General features: G+C 35.7%; 1 protein-coding gene across 1 annotated transcript in view; it reads left to right on the forward strand.

Annotated features, from left to right (window-relative positions):
- LOC131037322 (uncharacterized) overlaps positions 1-16,373 on the forward strand; it is a 165,415-nt gene that overhangs the window by 104,729 nt on the left and 44,313 nt on the right. The window contains exon 12 of the mRNA XM_057969427.2: positions 9,414-9,507. Within this exon, the coding sequence (XP_057825410.1) occupies positions 9,414-9,507 (94 nt within the window). The remainder of the gene's footprint in view (positions 1-9,413; positions 9,508-16,373) is intronic.

Genomic DNA, 16,373 nt, shown 5'->3' on the forward strand with positions numbered 1-16,373 from the left:
TTCATGGCTAAAAGACCTGCAGACCATGTGAAATCTTCTGCTTGGTATATCGATTCTGGTGCTTCTCGGCATTTCACTCACTGTAAAATTCAGGGGGTCTATTGGTGTAGTTGATAGATTGAGCATTAAGGGAGGGTATTAGAATAATACTTTATTATTTAATGCTCAATTATGTAATATTATGTAAATATTTCTAATAACATCTTTTTGATCTTATTCACAGTTTCTTTTTAGAAACTTGCCTTTATGTACATTGTGTAATTCTTTATAGTGAGCGTATTTGCTCATCTGTTAATACAACAATCTATTTTTTACCAAACGTTTCCATAATACACAATACTCCCACAAAAACGGATTCAAAGGAAGAAATCTTGAAAAACCGGGCCCTTGGAATGAAGAATGCAGGTCGGGTTCTTCATTTGCAAATGCAAGTGAAAAATGCTTTCAAAAAGATGTAATCGGGTTTTAGAAACCCCTTTACAAGTTTTAATTACTTCACTTTTTTCACTTCCAAGGCAAATTCGGGTTGTAGGGAAGAAAAGCAAAAAGAAATAACAAAACAACTTTAATAGGGAAATAAAATCCCCATTATAAGTTTAAAATAACACAACATAAATAAAAAAGACTTTTAATAGGGAAATAAAATCCCTATTACAACTAAAAGCAACACATAAAAACTTGTAATAGGGAAATAAAACCCCTATTACAACTAAAAGGAATAAAAACATAAAAACTTGTAATAGGGAAATAAAACCCCTATTACAACTAAAAGGAATAAAAACATAAAAACTTGTAATAGGGAAATAAAATTCCCATAACAAGTAAGACACAAGACATAAAAAGACTTTAAAAACTTAAAAAGACTTGTAATTGGGAAATAAAATCCCTATTACAAATTAAAAGGACAAAGTAGGAACTTTTATGAGAAGTTACAAGTTCTCATTAAACTAGTAATTTTAAATTCACTTGCAATTTATCCAAAAAGTTCCTACAAACAACTTAAAAGACAAAAAGGGAATAGGAAAATAAAAAGCAAGTTACAAGTTTTAAATAAAGTGCACTTGTAATTGCTAGAAAAAACCCCCTACAACACAAAAACATAAAGGAAACTCTTGCAAAAGAAGGAAAATTTCCCACTTGCAGTCAAGAGGAAAAAACCCGAATTTGAAGAAGAAACATAGCAAACAAACTCAAAATGCGATGAAATTTGAAATACGGATCGAGGATGGACCAAAGAACAGTCCAATTCAACAAGAAGCAAATTTTTTGCCTCGAGAAGCATGCCTTAAGAGTGAAATCTTCAACCTGTAGTGACTGCTGTGAAACCCGAAATTGCACAAAAAGCTAGGAAAAAGAAGAGTAAAACTTACCAAAACCAGGACAATGATGACAAAGACACTCCTTGATGATTTGACACTAACAAATGTGAGTTTTGCACCCCGTAAAATGTGCCTTGGAGACAAAAATGACACATTTAAACCAAAATTTTGTAAGGGTTGTCACATTTTTTAAAATTAAAAAATGAGGACAACAGGGACAATGTGAAAATTGACCAAATTTTACCTCCTAGGAGCAAGAAAATAACTCCTATAGGGTCTCTAGATGTTATAGCACAAAAATCACCTTAATTTGCAACACAGACATATTTACGCTTAATTTAGAACTGTTGCAACCCCTAGACTTGGGCAACATTTAGCATCACATTAACAATTTGATATTTTGAAACATTTGATCCTATTCAAAATTTAAAACCCTAATTGCACCTTGGGCATGATCACTAGGAGCAAGAAAATAACTCCTATAGGGTCTCTAGATGTTATAGCACAAAAATCACCCTAATTTGCAACACAGACATATTTACGCTCAATTTAGAACTGTTGCAACCCCTAGACTTGGGCAACATTTAGCATCACATTAACAATTTGATATTTTGAAACATTTGATCCTATTCAAAATTTAAAACCCTAATTGCACCTTGGGCATGATCACTTCAAAACTGAGACTTGGTCACTGAAAGCTCAAAAATTGTCATCTGATTGCCAAAACCCTACGACGTGGAAAACAAGAAAGAGGGGGTCCCTGTTTGCAATGGTGCGATGTGTGAAAAGGTCAGAACAACGCCTAGACATGAATGGTAGTATATTTTTAATACATGGTACATGGTTACGTATGGATGGTTGTGTGTGCATTCTACTTACATACCATATGGTTTATTAGCACATTCTATTATCATCTAGCACCTCTTTTTCCCATTTCAATCAATTGATAACACTTCAATGCATGTAAAATATTTTGAGCATTTTTATTCTTTCTCTTCTTAGTAGAACCTCATTGGGCTTGGACGAGAAAATTCTTTTGCTACAAAATAACTTGTAATTTTTTTGAAGAAAATCAAAATAGTTTATTAGCACAAGCTACTACCTTGGGTCACTTGGGATACAGCTTAAGTTCATGTGGATATCTTAAACCTTTTTATTGTTTCTTTTCTTGGTTGTACTTCTTTGGGATTTATAAGAAAATTTTCTGCTACAAGAAGACTTGTAATTTTTCTTGCAAAAAATAGAATATTACTGTATCGCTTTATTTCTTTTATCTTTTTTTCCTACCAGATATGGATATTTAGGAAAAATATTATTGTAATTTATGTGATGTATCCATTTTTTTAATATGAAGTCTCCCAATTATCAAGAGATACTTGTAGAGGGTGTATATAGATGCCCACGAACTTTATCCGAAATATCTTGACATCTAGATATCTTTGGGATGTATCTCTCAGATGGATGGATGTTTCCAATGTGAGAGACAAGTGCTTTTATATTTTTCTTTGCAATGGCTGCAAATCCAAATGAAACCTCCTCAACCTGGTAGTTGTTGAACATATTTCCATAGTGGAGAGCCCGGGTCTATTTTGAACTGGGAGTTCCCAGTGCTAGAAGCACTTGCCATTCCATGAATGATGAATCTATAAACAACATACAAAGCCACAACCAAAATGAAAAAAATAAAATAAAACTAGAGAATTCATTTCATTTTGTAAAACAAATGCAAAGAAAAATTAGAAAACAAACAAAATCAACAAAAACCTACCTCTTTTGTTGAAATCTTCGTCTTCAATGTCTTTGAGGAGTTCTCAACACTTGCAACCACGTAGGAATAGCTCACAAACCAGCTTAGAGTACGCAACAATCACCCTCCAACACTCCTTCAGGCTTCAGCAATGGCAAGCAAACAAGATAGTTTAGCCATGGAGCCAATAAGTTTTCTTTTTCATTTACAAATGCACAAGTGAGATATGTTTTACCTTTTTGGCCTTTATAGTGGTCTATTTTAAGGTTGGAGGGTCGAGTTGACCAAAATAGGCAAAAATAAAACTAAAAAAAAATTAAAAAAATGTGTCAAATCACCCAAATTCGGCCTGGGTTTTGCTGCTGGAATCAAAGTTCGCTTGAAATTTTTCAAAATTTGCCTCGGGTCCTTCTCAACGAACCCACAGGGCAAAATACGAACCCTGGACGAATTTTTTCAGAGAATTTTGTACGAACCAAAATTTGGAGAGAATCGAATCGGGACCCAGGGATTTTGTAGAAGAATCTGGTAACTTAGTTTTATGATGATTAATGGGATTTCTGACCCATCTTCTGTTCTGCTCTGTCATTCAAATTTCAAACTAAGGCCTTTATATTCATTAGTCCTCTTATCATGGCTCCATGGGTCATTCCTTTTTGCAGTAGGGCCATTCCTTCAAAGTGCCATTCACATTATATATTTTGTTTATACTGGCTTGTTTAGAGCATATCTATTTGTGTTTACCTCCTTGCTAGGTTCTTTTGCTTCCTGGTTTTAATTTTAATTGCTTTATTTTTGGTTGTCAAAGTTTTTTAAAACTTTATAGTATTCCTTACTTGTGTTTGTAACTTGCTATTTCTCTGAGCACCATTGATGTGCTTTTGTCATTTCACAACACATTTTATGCCATTTACATTACATCAATAGACAAATCCTATAGGATTCAAAGAATGACTGCGAATGCATTTAAATTTGCATGATAAAGCAGGGTTTTCCTCACTGGAGGAATAGATGATGTCTTATGAACCTTGATAGTATAAGATAAACTACCCACTTACATATTATGTCACAACGTTCTCAATCCTTGTTATAATGATTTATATTATCCTTGTGATTTGCATTCATTTGTGATATCAGTACCTAATGTAATATCCCTTGCTGTTATATGACTGAAATGTGTAGGGAATATTGACAAACAGTTATCTGATAACCTTCAATCTGCTGTTCTAGTTTCAGATTGAATAATTCTGCGTGTTATGCAGTTTTGGACAGCTAGTATAATTCTGCGTGTTATGCAGTTTTTCCTTTGGTTTGCTTGTAGGAATATATGAATGCAATGAACTGAAATAAATTACTGTTAAAGAAAGCATACCATCATCCTATTCAACTAATTGACATTTTGTCAAACAATGTCATGCATCCTCAGATTGGTAACAAGACTTTATGACAGCATATATAAAGTTCAGAACCGACTCCTTTATGGGAGGTAAAACACCAATACAATCAATCAAGCTTAAATAGATGCACACACTTCTTAATTTAGACAATAATATACTGCTGCCTATGACAGTTATAACAGTAACTATGTTAGCAATACAATCAGCTACAAATAATAAAGATGAACCTGTTTGGTGGTTCGCTCAAAGCCGATAAGAAGAAGCAAGCAATAGCTAAAAATGTAGTTCCTCTTGCACCCAAATCGAATCCTTCCAAAAATCGTCCCTGTTTCTGATTGCTTCAGATTGTAATAAATAATCAACAGCAGCTAAGATGACTCCTTAGCTCCAAAATCCATCGATATCACCTCAGGAAGTGAGTGCTCCAGTTAGATAGGTAAATTGATGCTACAATAGGCCACAATGACCAAAATTGAGGTGTCTCCCTGCCTGCCGCCCGTGTTGATTGTTGCAGATCATAAACAAATGTATATCAGCTGGTACGCCCCTCCTCCCATGTATTGTTGGTCTCTCCTAAAATGGGTGCTTCATTCTCCTAGTGAAATCGATGCACCAAAAAGGGAGTTATGAGCAAAATTGTGGCAGCACGCCAACTGGTAGGCAGTCTGAAAACTACTGAGATAAGAAATCAGAAAAAAGTAATCACAGTCAGCATTTAAGATAGCAAAAATCACTGTAAACACCAATGCCGAATGCTTCCAATGTTGTCCAATCAAACCCAAGCACAAATTTGGCCTTTGGCCACCAATGAAGCCCAAATGAAAGGACTGATTTGTCCTTCCCAACCTGCAACCCTTCAGTGGGTCTTTCACCACCTCTATTATGCTATCAATGGGAGTTTCCGTTCCCAAGGACAAATAGATCAACCGCAGAAATCTTCAGCTCCACAAGTTAGTCACAAAGAAGAGATGTCAAACAACCGATGATCAAACCATGAGGCTCCTCCCCTATTTATTCTTGCCCCTTCTGCTGGAAGGACTGACCTTTACCCTTGTTCTTATCCAAAACTTCATCTGTGAAGGCTTGTTCAGTGGACGAACTAGCGTTGCTTCCAAACTGTTGTTTCCATCGATCTTGCTGTAGAAGCTTGTTGCAGAGATCAAGAAACTTCAGATCAACACTAGTAGATGAGATATTGAGAGTATCAATGAAATGCTTTTAGGATCTGGGAAGGCTTTTCAGCGTGATCACTACCATATCCTCTTCCGCCATGGTTCGGCTTATAGCTTCCAACTGGTCACGGATCTCCTTGATCTTCGTGAGATGTGCTAGGATAGATGACTTCTCATCCATCATGATAGAAAACACCTTATTCTTCAGAAAGAAAGCCAGCTCTTGTCGGACGTTTCATGAAAATCTTTCAAGAGATCCTAGATCTCTTTTGCTGTTTTACTTGAAGGCACCTGTGGGAGTTGATCATCTGTGACGGAGAGTTTGATAAGCATGACAGCCTCTCGATTCTTCACATCATGTTTGTCTTGATCATCACGTGCTATTGTAGGACAAGATTCCTTGCCCAAAACAAGCTGATCAAGGCAACAATACTCAAAGATCGATAACATGCGTTGTTTCCAGGTGTTGTAGTTGAGGCCGTTGAACTTCAAACTGTGTTCCAACATGATGTTGGTCAAAGATGCCATCACAGAAACTGAGGTTGAATGTGGTCAACCTAGTGAAGGCACAAAGAATGAGACAGAAGATTCTGATTAAAAAATCAGAATAGAAGCAGTTGCTGAGAAAACTGAAACCCTATAAGAGAATTCTGGCATGAATTCCAAGGCACAAATTTCGAGGTTTGGAAGAAACCCAGAACTGAAATTTTTTTTTGCAAACTTAAAACAGCATAAACGATGCCTAGAAAACAGCAAAATTCCCAATGTCCACAGAATTAGCAGAAATTGCTAACTGTTTTTAAATTCCAAGGCAAATTCGTTGGCACAAAATTTGAGGCACCCAAAAAAATCTGAGACCAACCCAAAAAAGCTCTTGAAAAACCCACCAAGAATCTGAAAACAGAATGCAGATCCGACGGTTCAAAAATCGAAGCATGCAAAATGATGCACCCAAAAAAATCTGATGACGACCCAGTCGAGGAAAAACCCACCAAGAATCTACAACCAGAATAAAATTTCGACTTTAACTGAAGGGTCAAAACCCTAGTAAAAAATCGCAGAAACCTTAGAAAAATTTTCACCTGCAAAAAAAACCTCTAAGTTGCAGGCCTGAAGATCTTCAGAACCCTAAAAAAAACATGAAGTGCTGCCCACACAAAGAAATTCGCCCACAAACTAGAAACCCTCGAAAGCCTCAAAAAGTCTTCAAAAAAGCAAAATCATTTTTTTATAAAAAAACAATTAAAAAAAATCTGGAAAATATTTTAGAAAGAAAGCCATGAATTTTTATCAAAAAATTCGCCAAACTTTAAAGAATCCCATCGACCTGCTCTGATACCATGAAAAATAAATTGAATGAATGATTCAATAATCGGATAATTACATTGAACGATATACACATGTATATATAGAGGTTACAAGACGATGTTCTATAATGAGAACATAACATTAAAGTAAAAGATTAAAGAGCTAAATGCTAAATTAAGCGTGAAAACTAAATTAAGCTTAAAAGCTAAATAAAGCTTAAAAGCTAATTAACTAAAAAGAAAAAGCTAAATGCGAAATAAAGCTTAAAAGCTAATTAACTAAACGCTAAATGCTAAATAAAGCTTAAAAGCTAATTACATAATAAAAAGCTAACTTAACAAGCTAAATAAGTCGACAACTTAAAATAGAAGATGACACTAAAAAAAGAAGATGACCATTATAGAAGATATTAATATTATTTTAACAGAATCGGCCTCCCTTCTAGAAGATTCCTTATAATAAAATAATATTTAATTAATCCCTTTAAATAATCTTTTAATTGCACTTTAGTAAAAATTAAAATATTTCTTTAATATAAAGTGCACACGTGACATCATATGTGAGAACACATTATCTCACCATAAAACCATGTAAAATAATATGTGAAGCCATAAGTAACTGACAAAACGACCCCCTCATCAACTCCTTGGCCTATGAGGGTCAAATAATAGGCCAACTCCACGGATATCTGCGTGCTAAGGAGAAGGGGATATTACACCTAATATGCTAGGGTGCTTAAAATAAATCACTCCTGCTTTGGACAAGTTATAAAACTTGAAATTCAGCTCCTTATCAAAGATTTATAGGTTGTTATGCATAGTCTTTCATCAATGTAAATTAACCCTAAGTTAGCCATGTATTTGCTACTTTGTTGTTGCATCTAGGAGTGTACCTGGACATGTTTGCTGGCATCTTCTGACTTGATTTTTCTGAGTAAGAAAAAAAAGGAAATAATTGTTTCTAAACTAATGGTAGTAGATGATTAATGACCTTAAATTACATCCAACATAAATTGCATCAAGGAGTTAATGGAAGCTTCAGAAGGAGTTACAAGCTGAAACTCAATTGAAACCACACCAACAAAAGAGCCTAGGTAATGAGGGGCATTGAGCCAAAAAGGAGGTCAACCCATAAGACATTTTGGAGTTTGCCTCTATCAGATTAATAATAACCACAGGGGTCTATTGCCTTGTTTCTTTTTCCATGTAAATAATGGTTGATTTATGATTTTACTAGAAAATCTCAAGGTGTTGCAATTTACTAATTGTTTGTTTTCAACCTTGATTAATTTTTGGATATATATCTTTTGTTAAACATCAACAACAGAGATGATGTTGACATATCAGAAATTGCAACACATGTAAAAACTTAATCACTCAAAAGAGTTCTAGGATTTTATCCATATATAGTCATCTATGTTGGTAGTGTCTTATTATTAGATGTTTGGGATTTTCGCTCAACTTCATAAAGTTTTCACAGATCTGCTTAGACAAGCAATCTGCTTCTGAAGTTGAAACTTGTGAAGGGATACATTCCACTCCAGTCCCTGTACCCATGCTATTTTCCTTTGGAAACTGTTTCTTAGATTTTGTGGGTGCTTCAAGGTGCCCCTATCAGCTTTCCTGTCTCCCCTGCAAAGAGGCATGGTGGAATATTATCATTTTGCAGGCCGCAATTGAATCTAACAACTGTTGGCAGTGGGCCAGCATCCCTCGCGGGGATTCGCGACATGGTTTAACAGCCTCCTATGGATTCTATAAGTCTAGTGGTTGTATCGGGTATTGGTAGGTCGATCTTTTGGTGCAACGGCAACCCACACTTGTAACAAGTGGTACAGAGCTTGGTCACGAGTTCGAATCATGCAGGCCGTGATGAGTGACGCTGGGAGGGGGATTGTTGGCAGTGGGCCAGCGTCCCTCGCGGGGATTCACGACATGGTTTAATAGCCTCCTATGGATTCTATAAGTTGAGTGGTTGTATCGGGCATTGACAGGTCGATCTTTTGGTGCAACAACAACTACCATTATATCCCTGGGTGGGGGGATTAAATAGGCTCAGCGGTTAGGAATTCAACTTGGAAACACCCTACTTTCTATAGTTGAACTGGATTATGTGAACTTAATCCTGTATGGGGCAACTATATAACAGTAGAGGTCCAACCAACCTGATAGATCTTGTCTGAACTTACACCTGATTTGGGAATAATTTTAATATTGTATATTGCCTGGCAGGATTTGAACCTGGGTCAGTTGGGCAGAAGTTTCTCCAGTTTCCTGCTACATCACACCCTGATGGAATACTATATCGAATTTTTAAGAATATATTTGCTTAAGTAGTATATGCTTTGATAATTATAGTTACTTTTAAATTTATAGATGCAATGTAATCATTTAGAATTTCATGTTTTATTTCTATTGAAATAAATGTATATTTGTTAATTTTTTTTCCTTTTTTTATGATACTAATGCAGGACCAAGTGATACTCCTCTTGCACCTGGGACTTTTGAGGCTTTTGTGAAAGTACCAAGTTTTTTACGACCCCACACACAAATTTTCTGTACAAGGTCATTTTAATCTTTATACAAATTTATATGCATCTTTTCAGTTGTGTTATTCTGTAGATTTTTTAGTTACCTAACACTGAACAGAATGAATTACCTATTCACTTCTTTTACAATGTAGCAGGTGATTTGATATATGGTGCATGCCCATGGAATAAATTTATTGTAGCATATAAAATTTAAATCCATAACATTGGATGCTAGTTTTAAAAAATGAATAACTATCTTGCTCCATTAGAAAAAATCTGGGTATCTTTTGATGGGGTTGTTATAGTCATCAAAACCCCAGTCGTTGGATTCGTCACTCTGGTGTTGTTTGTAGCGATCTGTGGTAAGGAAATATTCGGGGGTTTGGAATGTTTTATTGATGGACAGCTGGGTTGCCTATCCTACCCATTTGGGTTGTTCTATGATCTTTTTGCTGTTAAATAACAAAATCCTACTTTATCACACCATTGCAGATTTCAATACTAAATGTGATTAAATGACTATGCTACTACACTCTTGATAGGAGTCAAAATAGAACTGAAATCAAATGGCTACTCTGTTGCACACTTTACAGAAATTGAAACTTATCTGAAGCACACATCTATTCTACCACACATGGAATGACAAATTCGAGTATTGAAAGCATTATGAAAGGAAATGATCAAACAAGATTTATTTTCTGATTTTCTTTATGATTTACGAGAATGTCTGCAGGTTTAACTGAATGAAATGAACAATGCCACAATATTATTCAAAGAAGATGAACACCAACAAACTATATCTAAACGGATCAAGAGGTTTGCAACACCAGTAAATTAAATGCAAATAGATTATGAGAATGAAAGAACAGCTAAAGAAATAATTATTATGAATTCTTTGCCTGAGTGGGCCCGCCTCTCTTTTGGAAGAGATCTGAAGCGCTAACAGTTTTAGAAAATTTCCTGCTTATTGACATTCCAATGGAGCCCAAATGGCTGTGGATTATAGAGGGAAAAATAAAGGTTAAACCGTTCAACATTTATAAAAGGAACTGTTACTAAAGGATTGGAATTTACACTTGACATCTGCAAGATCTGGGCAGTCCAATTGAATGCAGTAGTTGGCCAAACACAAGTTGATGACTGTTAAGAGTGTTACAACACATGAGTGGATGGTCTATTTAGATGACTGAAAACTGTGTTATTGATTTTTTATTTTTTCTGGAGGGCATTGGTCTAGAAAGGATTAAGTGCTTTGTATGCAAACTCTGGAAGTCCATTGAATCAGTTTTGCTCTCAACCCAAATTGATGCTGTTGTTGCCATCAGGACTAAGGATCTGGGCATTGCCAGGTCCTGGAAGTGAGAAAGGAATATTAAGTATGGCCTTAAATAGGAGAACATGACTTCAATGGAAAAAATGAAACAGGAAAAAAAGAGAGGGTGCCCTAAAATTTAGTGTCTTTTGGCAGGTTAATTGCACCAATAAAAAAATGTCTCTTTCAGGTTCAAGATACATGTCCATTGGTGTTGTTGATTATCCAGGCACATTTTGGTTTATTCCTAGAAGTCTAAACTCGAACAACCAAATGCTTGAGATGTTTAAATATTTTAAAAGCTTATTTTGAAAATCAAGGTGGCAAGCTAATTAAAATTGTCGTAACTGATATTGGTTTAGAACCTGTGAGCAATACTTTTAACTTTGTAAGAACTTTTTTAGGCAAGCTGGTGTAAAATGTGAGTGCACTTTTTCACATATACCTTGAATGCTTACCAATGGGTGGCCAAGTGATTGAATCAAACCATTGAAGGATGGATAGATGTAGTTTCCATACCAGAAAGTTGGGCCACAAATTCTGGGTTGAGACATATAGTTGTGCAGTCTGTTTGAATAAGATGCTTACCTGAGTTGCTCAAGATGTTACTCCTGAAGGACTTTAACTTGGTGAAATTTTATGGTTTTCTTTTTCAGGAGTTTTATTTCTAATGTAGCCACTTGCCACAAAATGCATATGTATAGGATATGGCGAGGAAGCAAAAGCACATTAGTTTTATTATCCAAGGTTGCAAGAAATCATGAATTGGACGGATTTTAAGGTTAAGCAGAAGTAGTTAACTTTTGAGGAGCATTCCGAAGGCATATGATTCATCTTCTGATGCTTCTTATATGATACTTGATGATGTTGTTGGTTCTACTGTTTGTGATCTGGCAGATTCTAGAAAGGCTTGGGAATACAATTATGGAACTGATGGCAAGTGTTATAGATAGTTATGAACCCCAAACCTACGAGCAGACTCAAGCTAAGAAAAGAATAGGGGAACGCAATGTAGGATAAATACAAATCTTTATTAAAGAATAAAGCTTGGGAGTTGGTTAGTTTTTTCACTATTGAAGAAATTTGTAGGTTTAAAATTGGATTTAGAAGACAATGTTTAAATTTGATGGTGAGATTGAGTAATGTAGAGATCGATTTTTTACAAAATTATTTTTTCGTTAAGAAGTATTGATTACAATTAAGCCCATGCTCTAGTTGCTAAGCTTGACACAATTCAGATTGTTATTTCTATTGGTGCTACATCTAGTTAATCATTGCAAATTTTAAAAATAATAAATTAAAATATCTCATTGTCATTCAACCATTTACAGAATAATTATAATGACCATAATTGCAACAAGAGCACAAGTCTCGATATGAATAAAACAATTTTCTTTGAGCCATTGCAAAACATCGAGTAGCAAGCTTAATCATCGTACAATCTCATCATCTGGTTCTTTTTCTAGATTGTATTATTTAAGTTTTTTATCTTTTTCTCAAAGCACCCAAATCATTTTAATTGACAATAGGAGCCTTGGCTTGAGAAAAAAGAGTAATATCCCAGAAACAGTAACAAGGCAGGTTAAATTGTCCCTGGGATGGGTAGAGCACCTTTCCTAGTGGTTGGTAGCTGTAGTGGGCAGCTTATTGCCTGGCCTGACTCTTGAGTACCTGAGTTGTCTGGGTATCCAAAAATGTTGCCTTGACACATGGGGACTGTTTCCTGGCATGCACTGTTGGAAACTAAGTTTTGTGGTGATATCTGATGAGTGTCCCATTTTTTAACACTATTTATAGACAATGATCAATAACTTCCAGTCCTTCATTTCAAGAATGCTCTTTGAAATAGTATTAATTTGTCTGGAACCAAGAGTGAGAATTTGAAAGAATTATTCTCTTCAATCAAGCACCAAAATTTTAGGTATGCACCACTCACTATTTTTAAATGCATTTTCTGTAATCAAGCACAGAAGTTGCTGTAGCACATCAAGTTGATTGCAGATCTGGAAGAGGCTTCAGTCTATACCGAGAATTTATTTTGTGTCACCAACTGTGCGATGGCACAACCTATCTCCCAGTAGTTCTTCTGAATGTGATATTGATTGCACATTAGCATCTAAACTTGTTTGAATTATAAAATCACTGTTTTTTATTTTATTCCAAACCTGTAGTTGTAATCATCTGTTGAAGTAATATAAGAGTTGCCAGAAAAGTTATAGGTATGCAAGGTGAGTTTTTTTGAGTTTTATATAGAATTTAGATACTGCAGATTTCCATAACCAGTTCTAATAGTTTTATGGCCATGATCTGTAGTGTCCGAAATTAAAATTTTGAAGATGCCATATGCATATGAAATGCTAGTTGCATTTAGCTAGTGAGATGTATCAATGTAGTACCTATAAATGCTCTTATTTGTGCCTGGAATTTCTTTAGTCTAATAGGGTCCATATGTAGTTGTACTTTGTGGATAGAGTACTATTCTCTCATTTACGAATGGTGCAATGTGCATGTACCTTGTGAAGTTATTGATAACATGGATTGTTGAATATGCTTAGTGTTGGTAAACAGATTTGTCACTACGATTGTTTCTTCGAAACTGAGCTTGTTTGCCTGAAAGAGCAGTGACAAATGTCCCACAGTTTGAGAGATTGTTGTGAAACCACATTCTTCCTTTGCGATTGAGAGGGGCAGCACGACAAACTTAGAAATCTTGTTTTGAAGCTTGCAGCTTCCAAACTCCCATTTTGAAGATTTTTATGTCTCCAAACTCCCATTTTTAAGCTCCAAAAATCGGGGTTTGGAAGCACAAGCTTCAAAATGAGGTTCTGGGAGGACAGCAAGCTTCAAAATCTCGTTTTGAAGCTTGCGGCTTCCAAACTCGCATTTTGAAGTTTTTTGTGTCTCCAACCACCATTTTAAAGCTCCAAAAATGGGGTTTGGAAGCACAATATTCAAAGTGAGGTTTTTGGAGCATGACAATTTCGAAAACAAGATTTTGAAGCTTGTGGCTTCCAAACTCCCATTTTGAAGCTTGTTGTGTCTTCAAACCCTCATTTTGAAGCTCCAAAAATGGGGGTTTGGAAGCACAAGCTTCAAAATGAGGTTTTGGGAGCACAACAGGCTGCCAAACTCCCATTTTGAAGCTTGCGGCTTCCAAACTCCCATTTTGAAGGTTGTTGCATCTTCAAACCCCCATTTTGAGGTCCAAAAATGGGGGTTTGGAAGCGCAAGCTTCAAAATCTCATGTTGAAGCTCACTGCTTTGCAAACTCCCATTTTGAAGCTTGTTGCGTCTCCAAACCAAAATTTTGAAGCTTGTTGCATCTCCAAACCAAAATTTTGAAGCTTGTTGCATCTCCAAACCAAAATTTTGAAGCTCCAAATATGGGGGTTTGGATGTGCAAGCTTGAAAATGAGGTTTGGGGAGCACGACAAGCCTCAAAATCTCATTTTGAAGGTCAAAATGAGGACAACTATAAAATTTTCACTTTTGAAGAAAGATCAAGTCATCAAATTAATTAAGTGGGTGACATGTCTTTTACCAAACCATGAGTTACCTTCTCAATAATAATTTGGCCCTGAAGGATACACACTCCAACTGCATCTTCTAAGCACCTTTTTCCTTTTGTGAGCTCTTAGTCTTCCTCAGCAGTATAATCTTTCCATAATCTTATTCAATATGATGGCAGCTTATAACTCATTACAAGTAACACCTTAATACGACTGAGTCTGGCGTATAAAGACTACAACACTAAAAAATCAGTAAGGCTCAAAACTCTGGTTTGTGTCCCTTAGATTTCTTGGTGACAGTAAGTTAGTGATTGAATCTAAGCAGTTATACAAGATCAAGCATGCAGTAGATGGCAGAATGGGAAAATTGAAAGCTCAGTTTGTAGCTAGAGGGTTTTCCTAGGAGGGAAGTTGACTATGAGGAGACTTTTACTCTATTTGCCAGGTATACCTCTCTCATGATTTTTGTCTGTCACAACAGTCTTTGATTGGCATTTATATCAAATGGATGTAAAGCCGACATTTCTTAATATTTTGAGTGAGGAGGAAGTGTATATAAAATTATAAATCAGCCAAGGGGCTTTGAGGTGGATGAGCATGAGACATGTTTGCAATTTGAAGAATGTTCTTTAGGGTCTGAAACAAGCACCTCCTACATGGTATTCCAAGATTGATGGATATTTTTCAGGTTTGGATTACACTAAGACAGATGTAGATTCCAATATTTACTATTTTTTTATTGTCCTACTATAGTCAACTATTTTTAGTAAGTTGACCCATTTGGGTTGTATGGACATGAAAACTGACCCCAAGGAGCGGAATTGAAAAATAAAATGATTGGTGAAAGAATCATCTTAAATGAAGTTTCAACCTCAAAATTGAAGACCTTAGAAGCCTCAAATAAGTTTGAAAGCTGGATAAATAGATCTTCAGATTATTTGGCATTGTAGATCTCTTGGCGAGCTTTCCAACGATATGTTATAATAGCAAATTGGATGCCCAAGTCAAAAGTTATATCCCCCCGGAAGTTGTGCCATCAAAACTCAAGTTTCAATGAAAAATCCAACTGTTGGACTGTTGGTTGCCAGAAAGAAGAAAAGTTACACTTTCTAGAACATTTTAAGGCAGTTATTGATGCTAAATAAAGAGGCAAACCGAGGTTTACATGGGGACAGCTCCATCAGTACAGATTGTGGCTATAGATTGTAGGGTTTTCTTAGAGAGTTGATTTTGTTTATAATGATTTGAGCCCATATCGCTGTAGCATGTAATTTTTGAATGTTTTAGTTCTCATTTCATTGGGATAATAGAAAGTAAGTGTTTCTTTCTTGCATTTGCTGTTTATTTCTCTGTTGTTGTTGTGTGTTTGGGATTGTAAGGGGAGTACCCTAGATCAAACTATCTACAAATTTAGTATTTCATGATTACTCCAAGAATTTGGGATCGGTTACCTCTGTCATATGCAACGTCCAGAAGGGAGCTGTAGTTTTGCAGTATATTTTCTTAGATCAACTTGATTAAGTTCTGCCTTTCAAAAGGAAAATTTGAGATGTTTAGAGAATAAATTGGCATGCTAGAGAACAGTTCCCTCAGCAAGGGTCAATGTTAGAATATGTAATATACATATGTCAGTCTTCTCAGAGTGCAATAGCTAGTCTTCTTCAACCTTAAGTCAGTCTTCTTGAGTGCATTAGTAAGTGCTTTTTAGCAGCTACGATTTGACAAAAATGGAATTCAAGCGCTGAATGTCAGCTTTAGATAGTTAAAAAATATTGGAGATCAAGTCTTGAGCACAAGCTTTAGATAGTTTAGTTAAAATAAAGTTATCTCTCATGTGCTGAGTCTAAGTGAAGTGTATCTTCAGTTCAGTATTGTTGTATTTAAGTTTAACTAAGAAAGTGTGCAAATTCCAACAGACACTAAACTATCTCTTGGAGCACACTATCTTATTCCTCCATGCTGATTATGCAGATCTTGAGTTTGGCTTGTAATAACTCTTTTGTGTGATCCCTTCCATGTCTATAATTGAAAGGCTGAGGTATGGTTTAGTAAAGTTTGATTATTTGCTTTAGCAGATTT

Source organism: Cryptomeria japonica, chromosome 3 (genome assembly GCF_030272615.1).
Source record: "Cryptomeria japonica chromosome 3, Sugi_1.0, whole genome shotgun sequence".
NCBI lineage: Eukaryota > Viridiplantae > Streptophyta > Pinopsida > Cupressales > Cupressaceae > Cryptomeria > Cryptomeria japonica.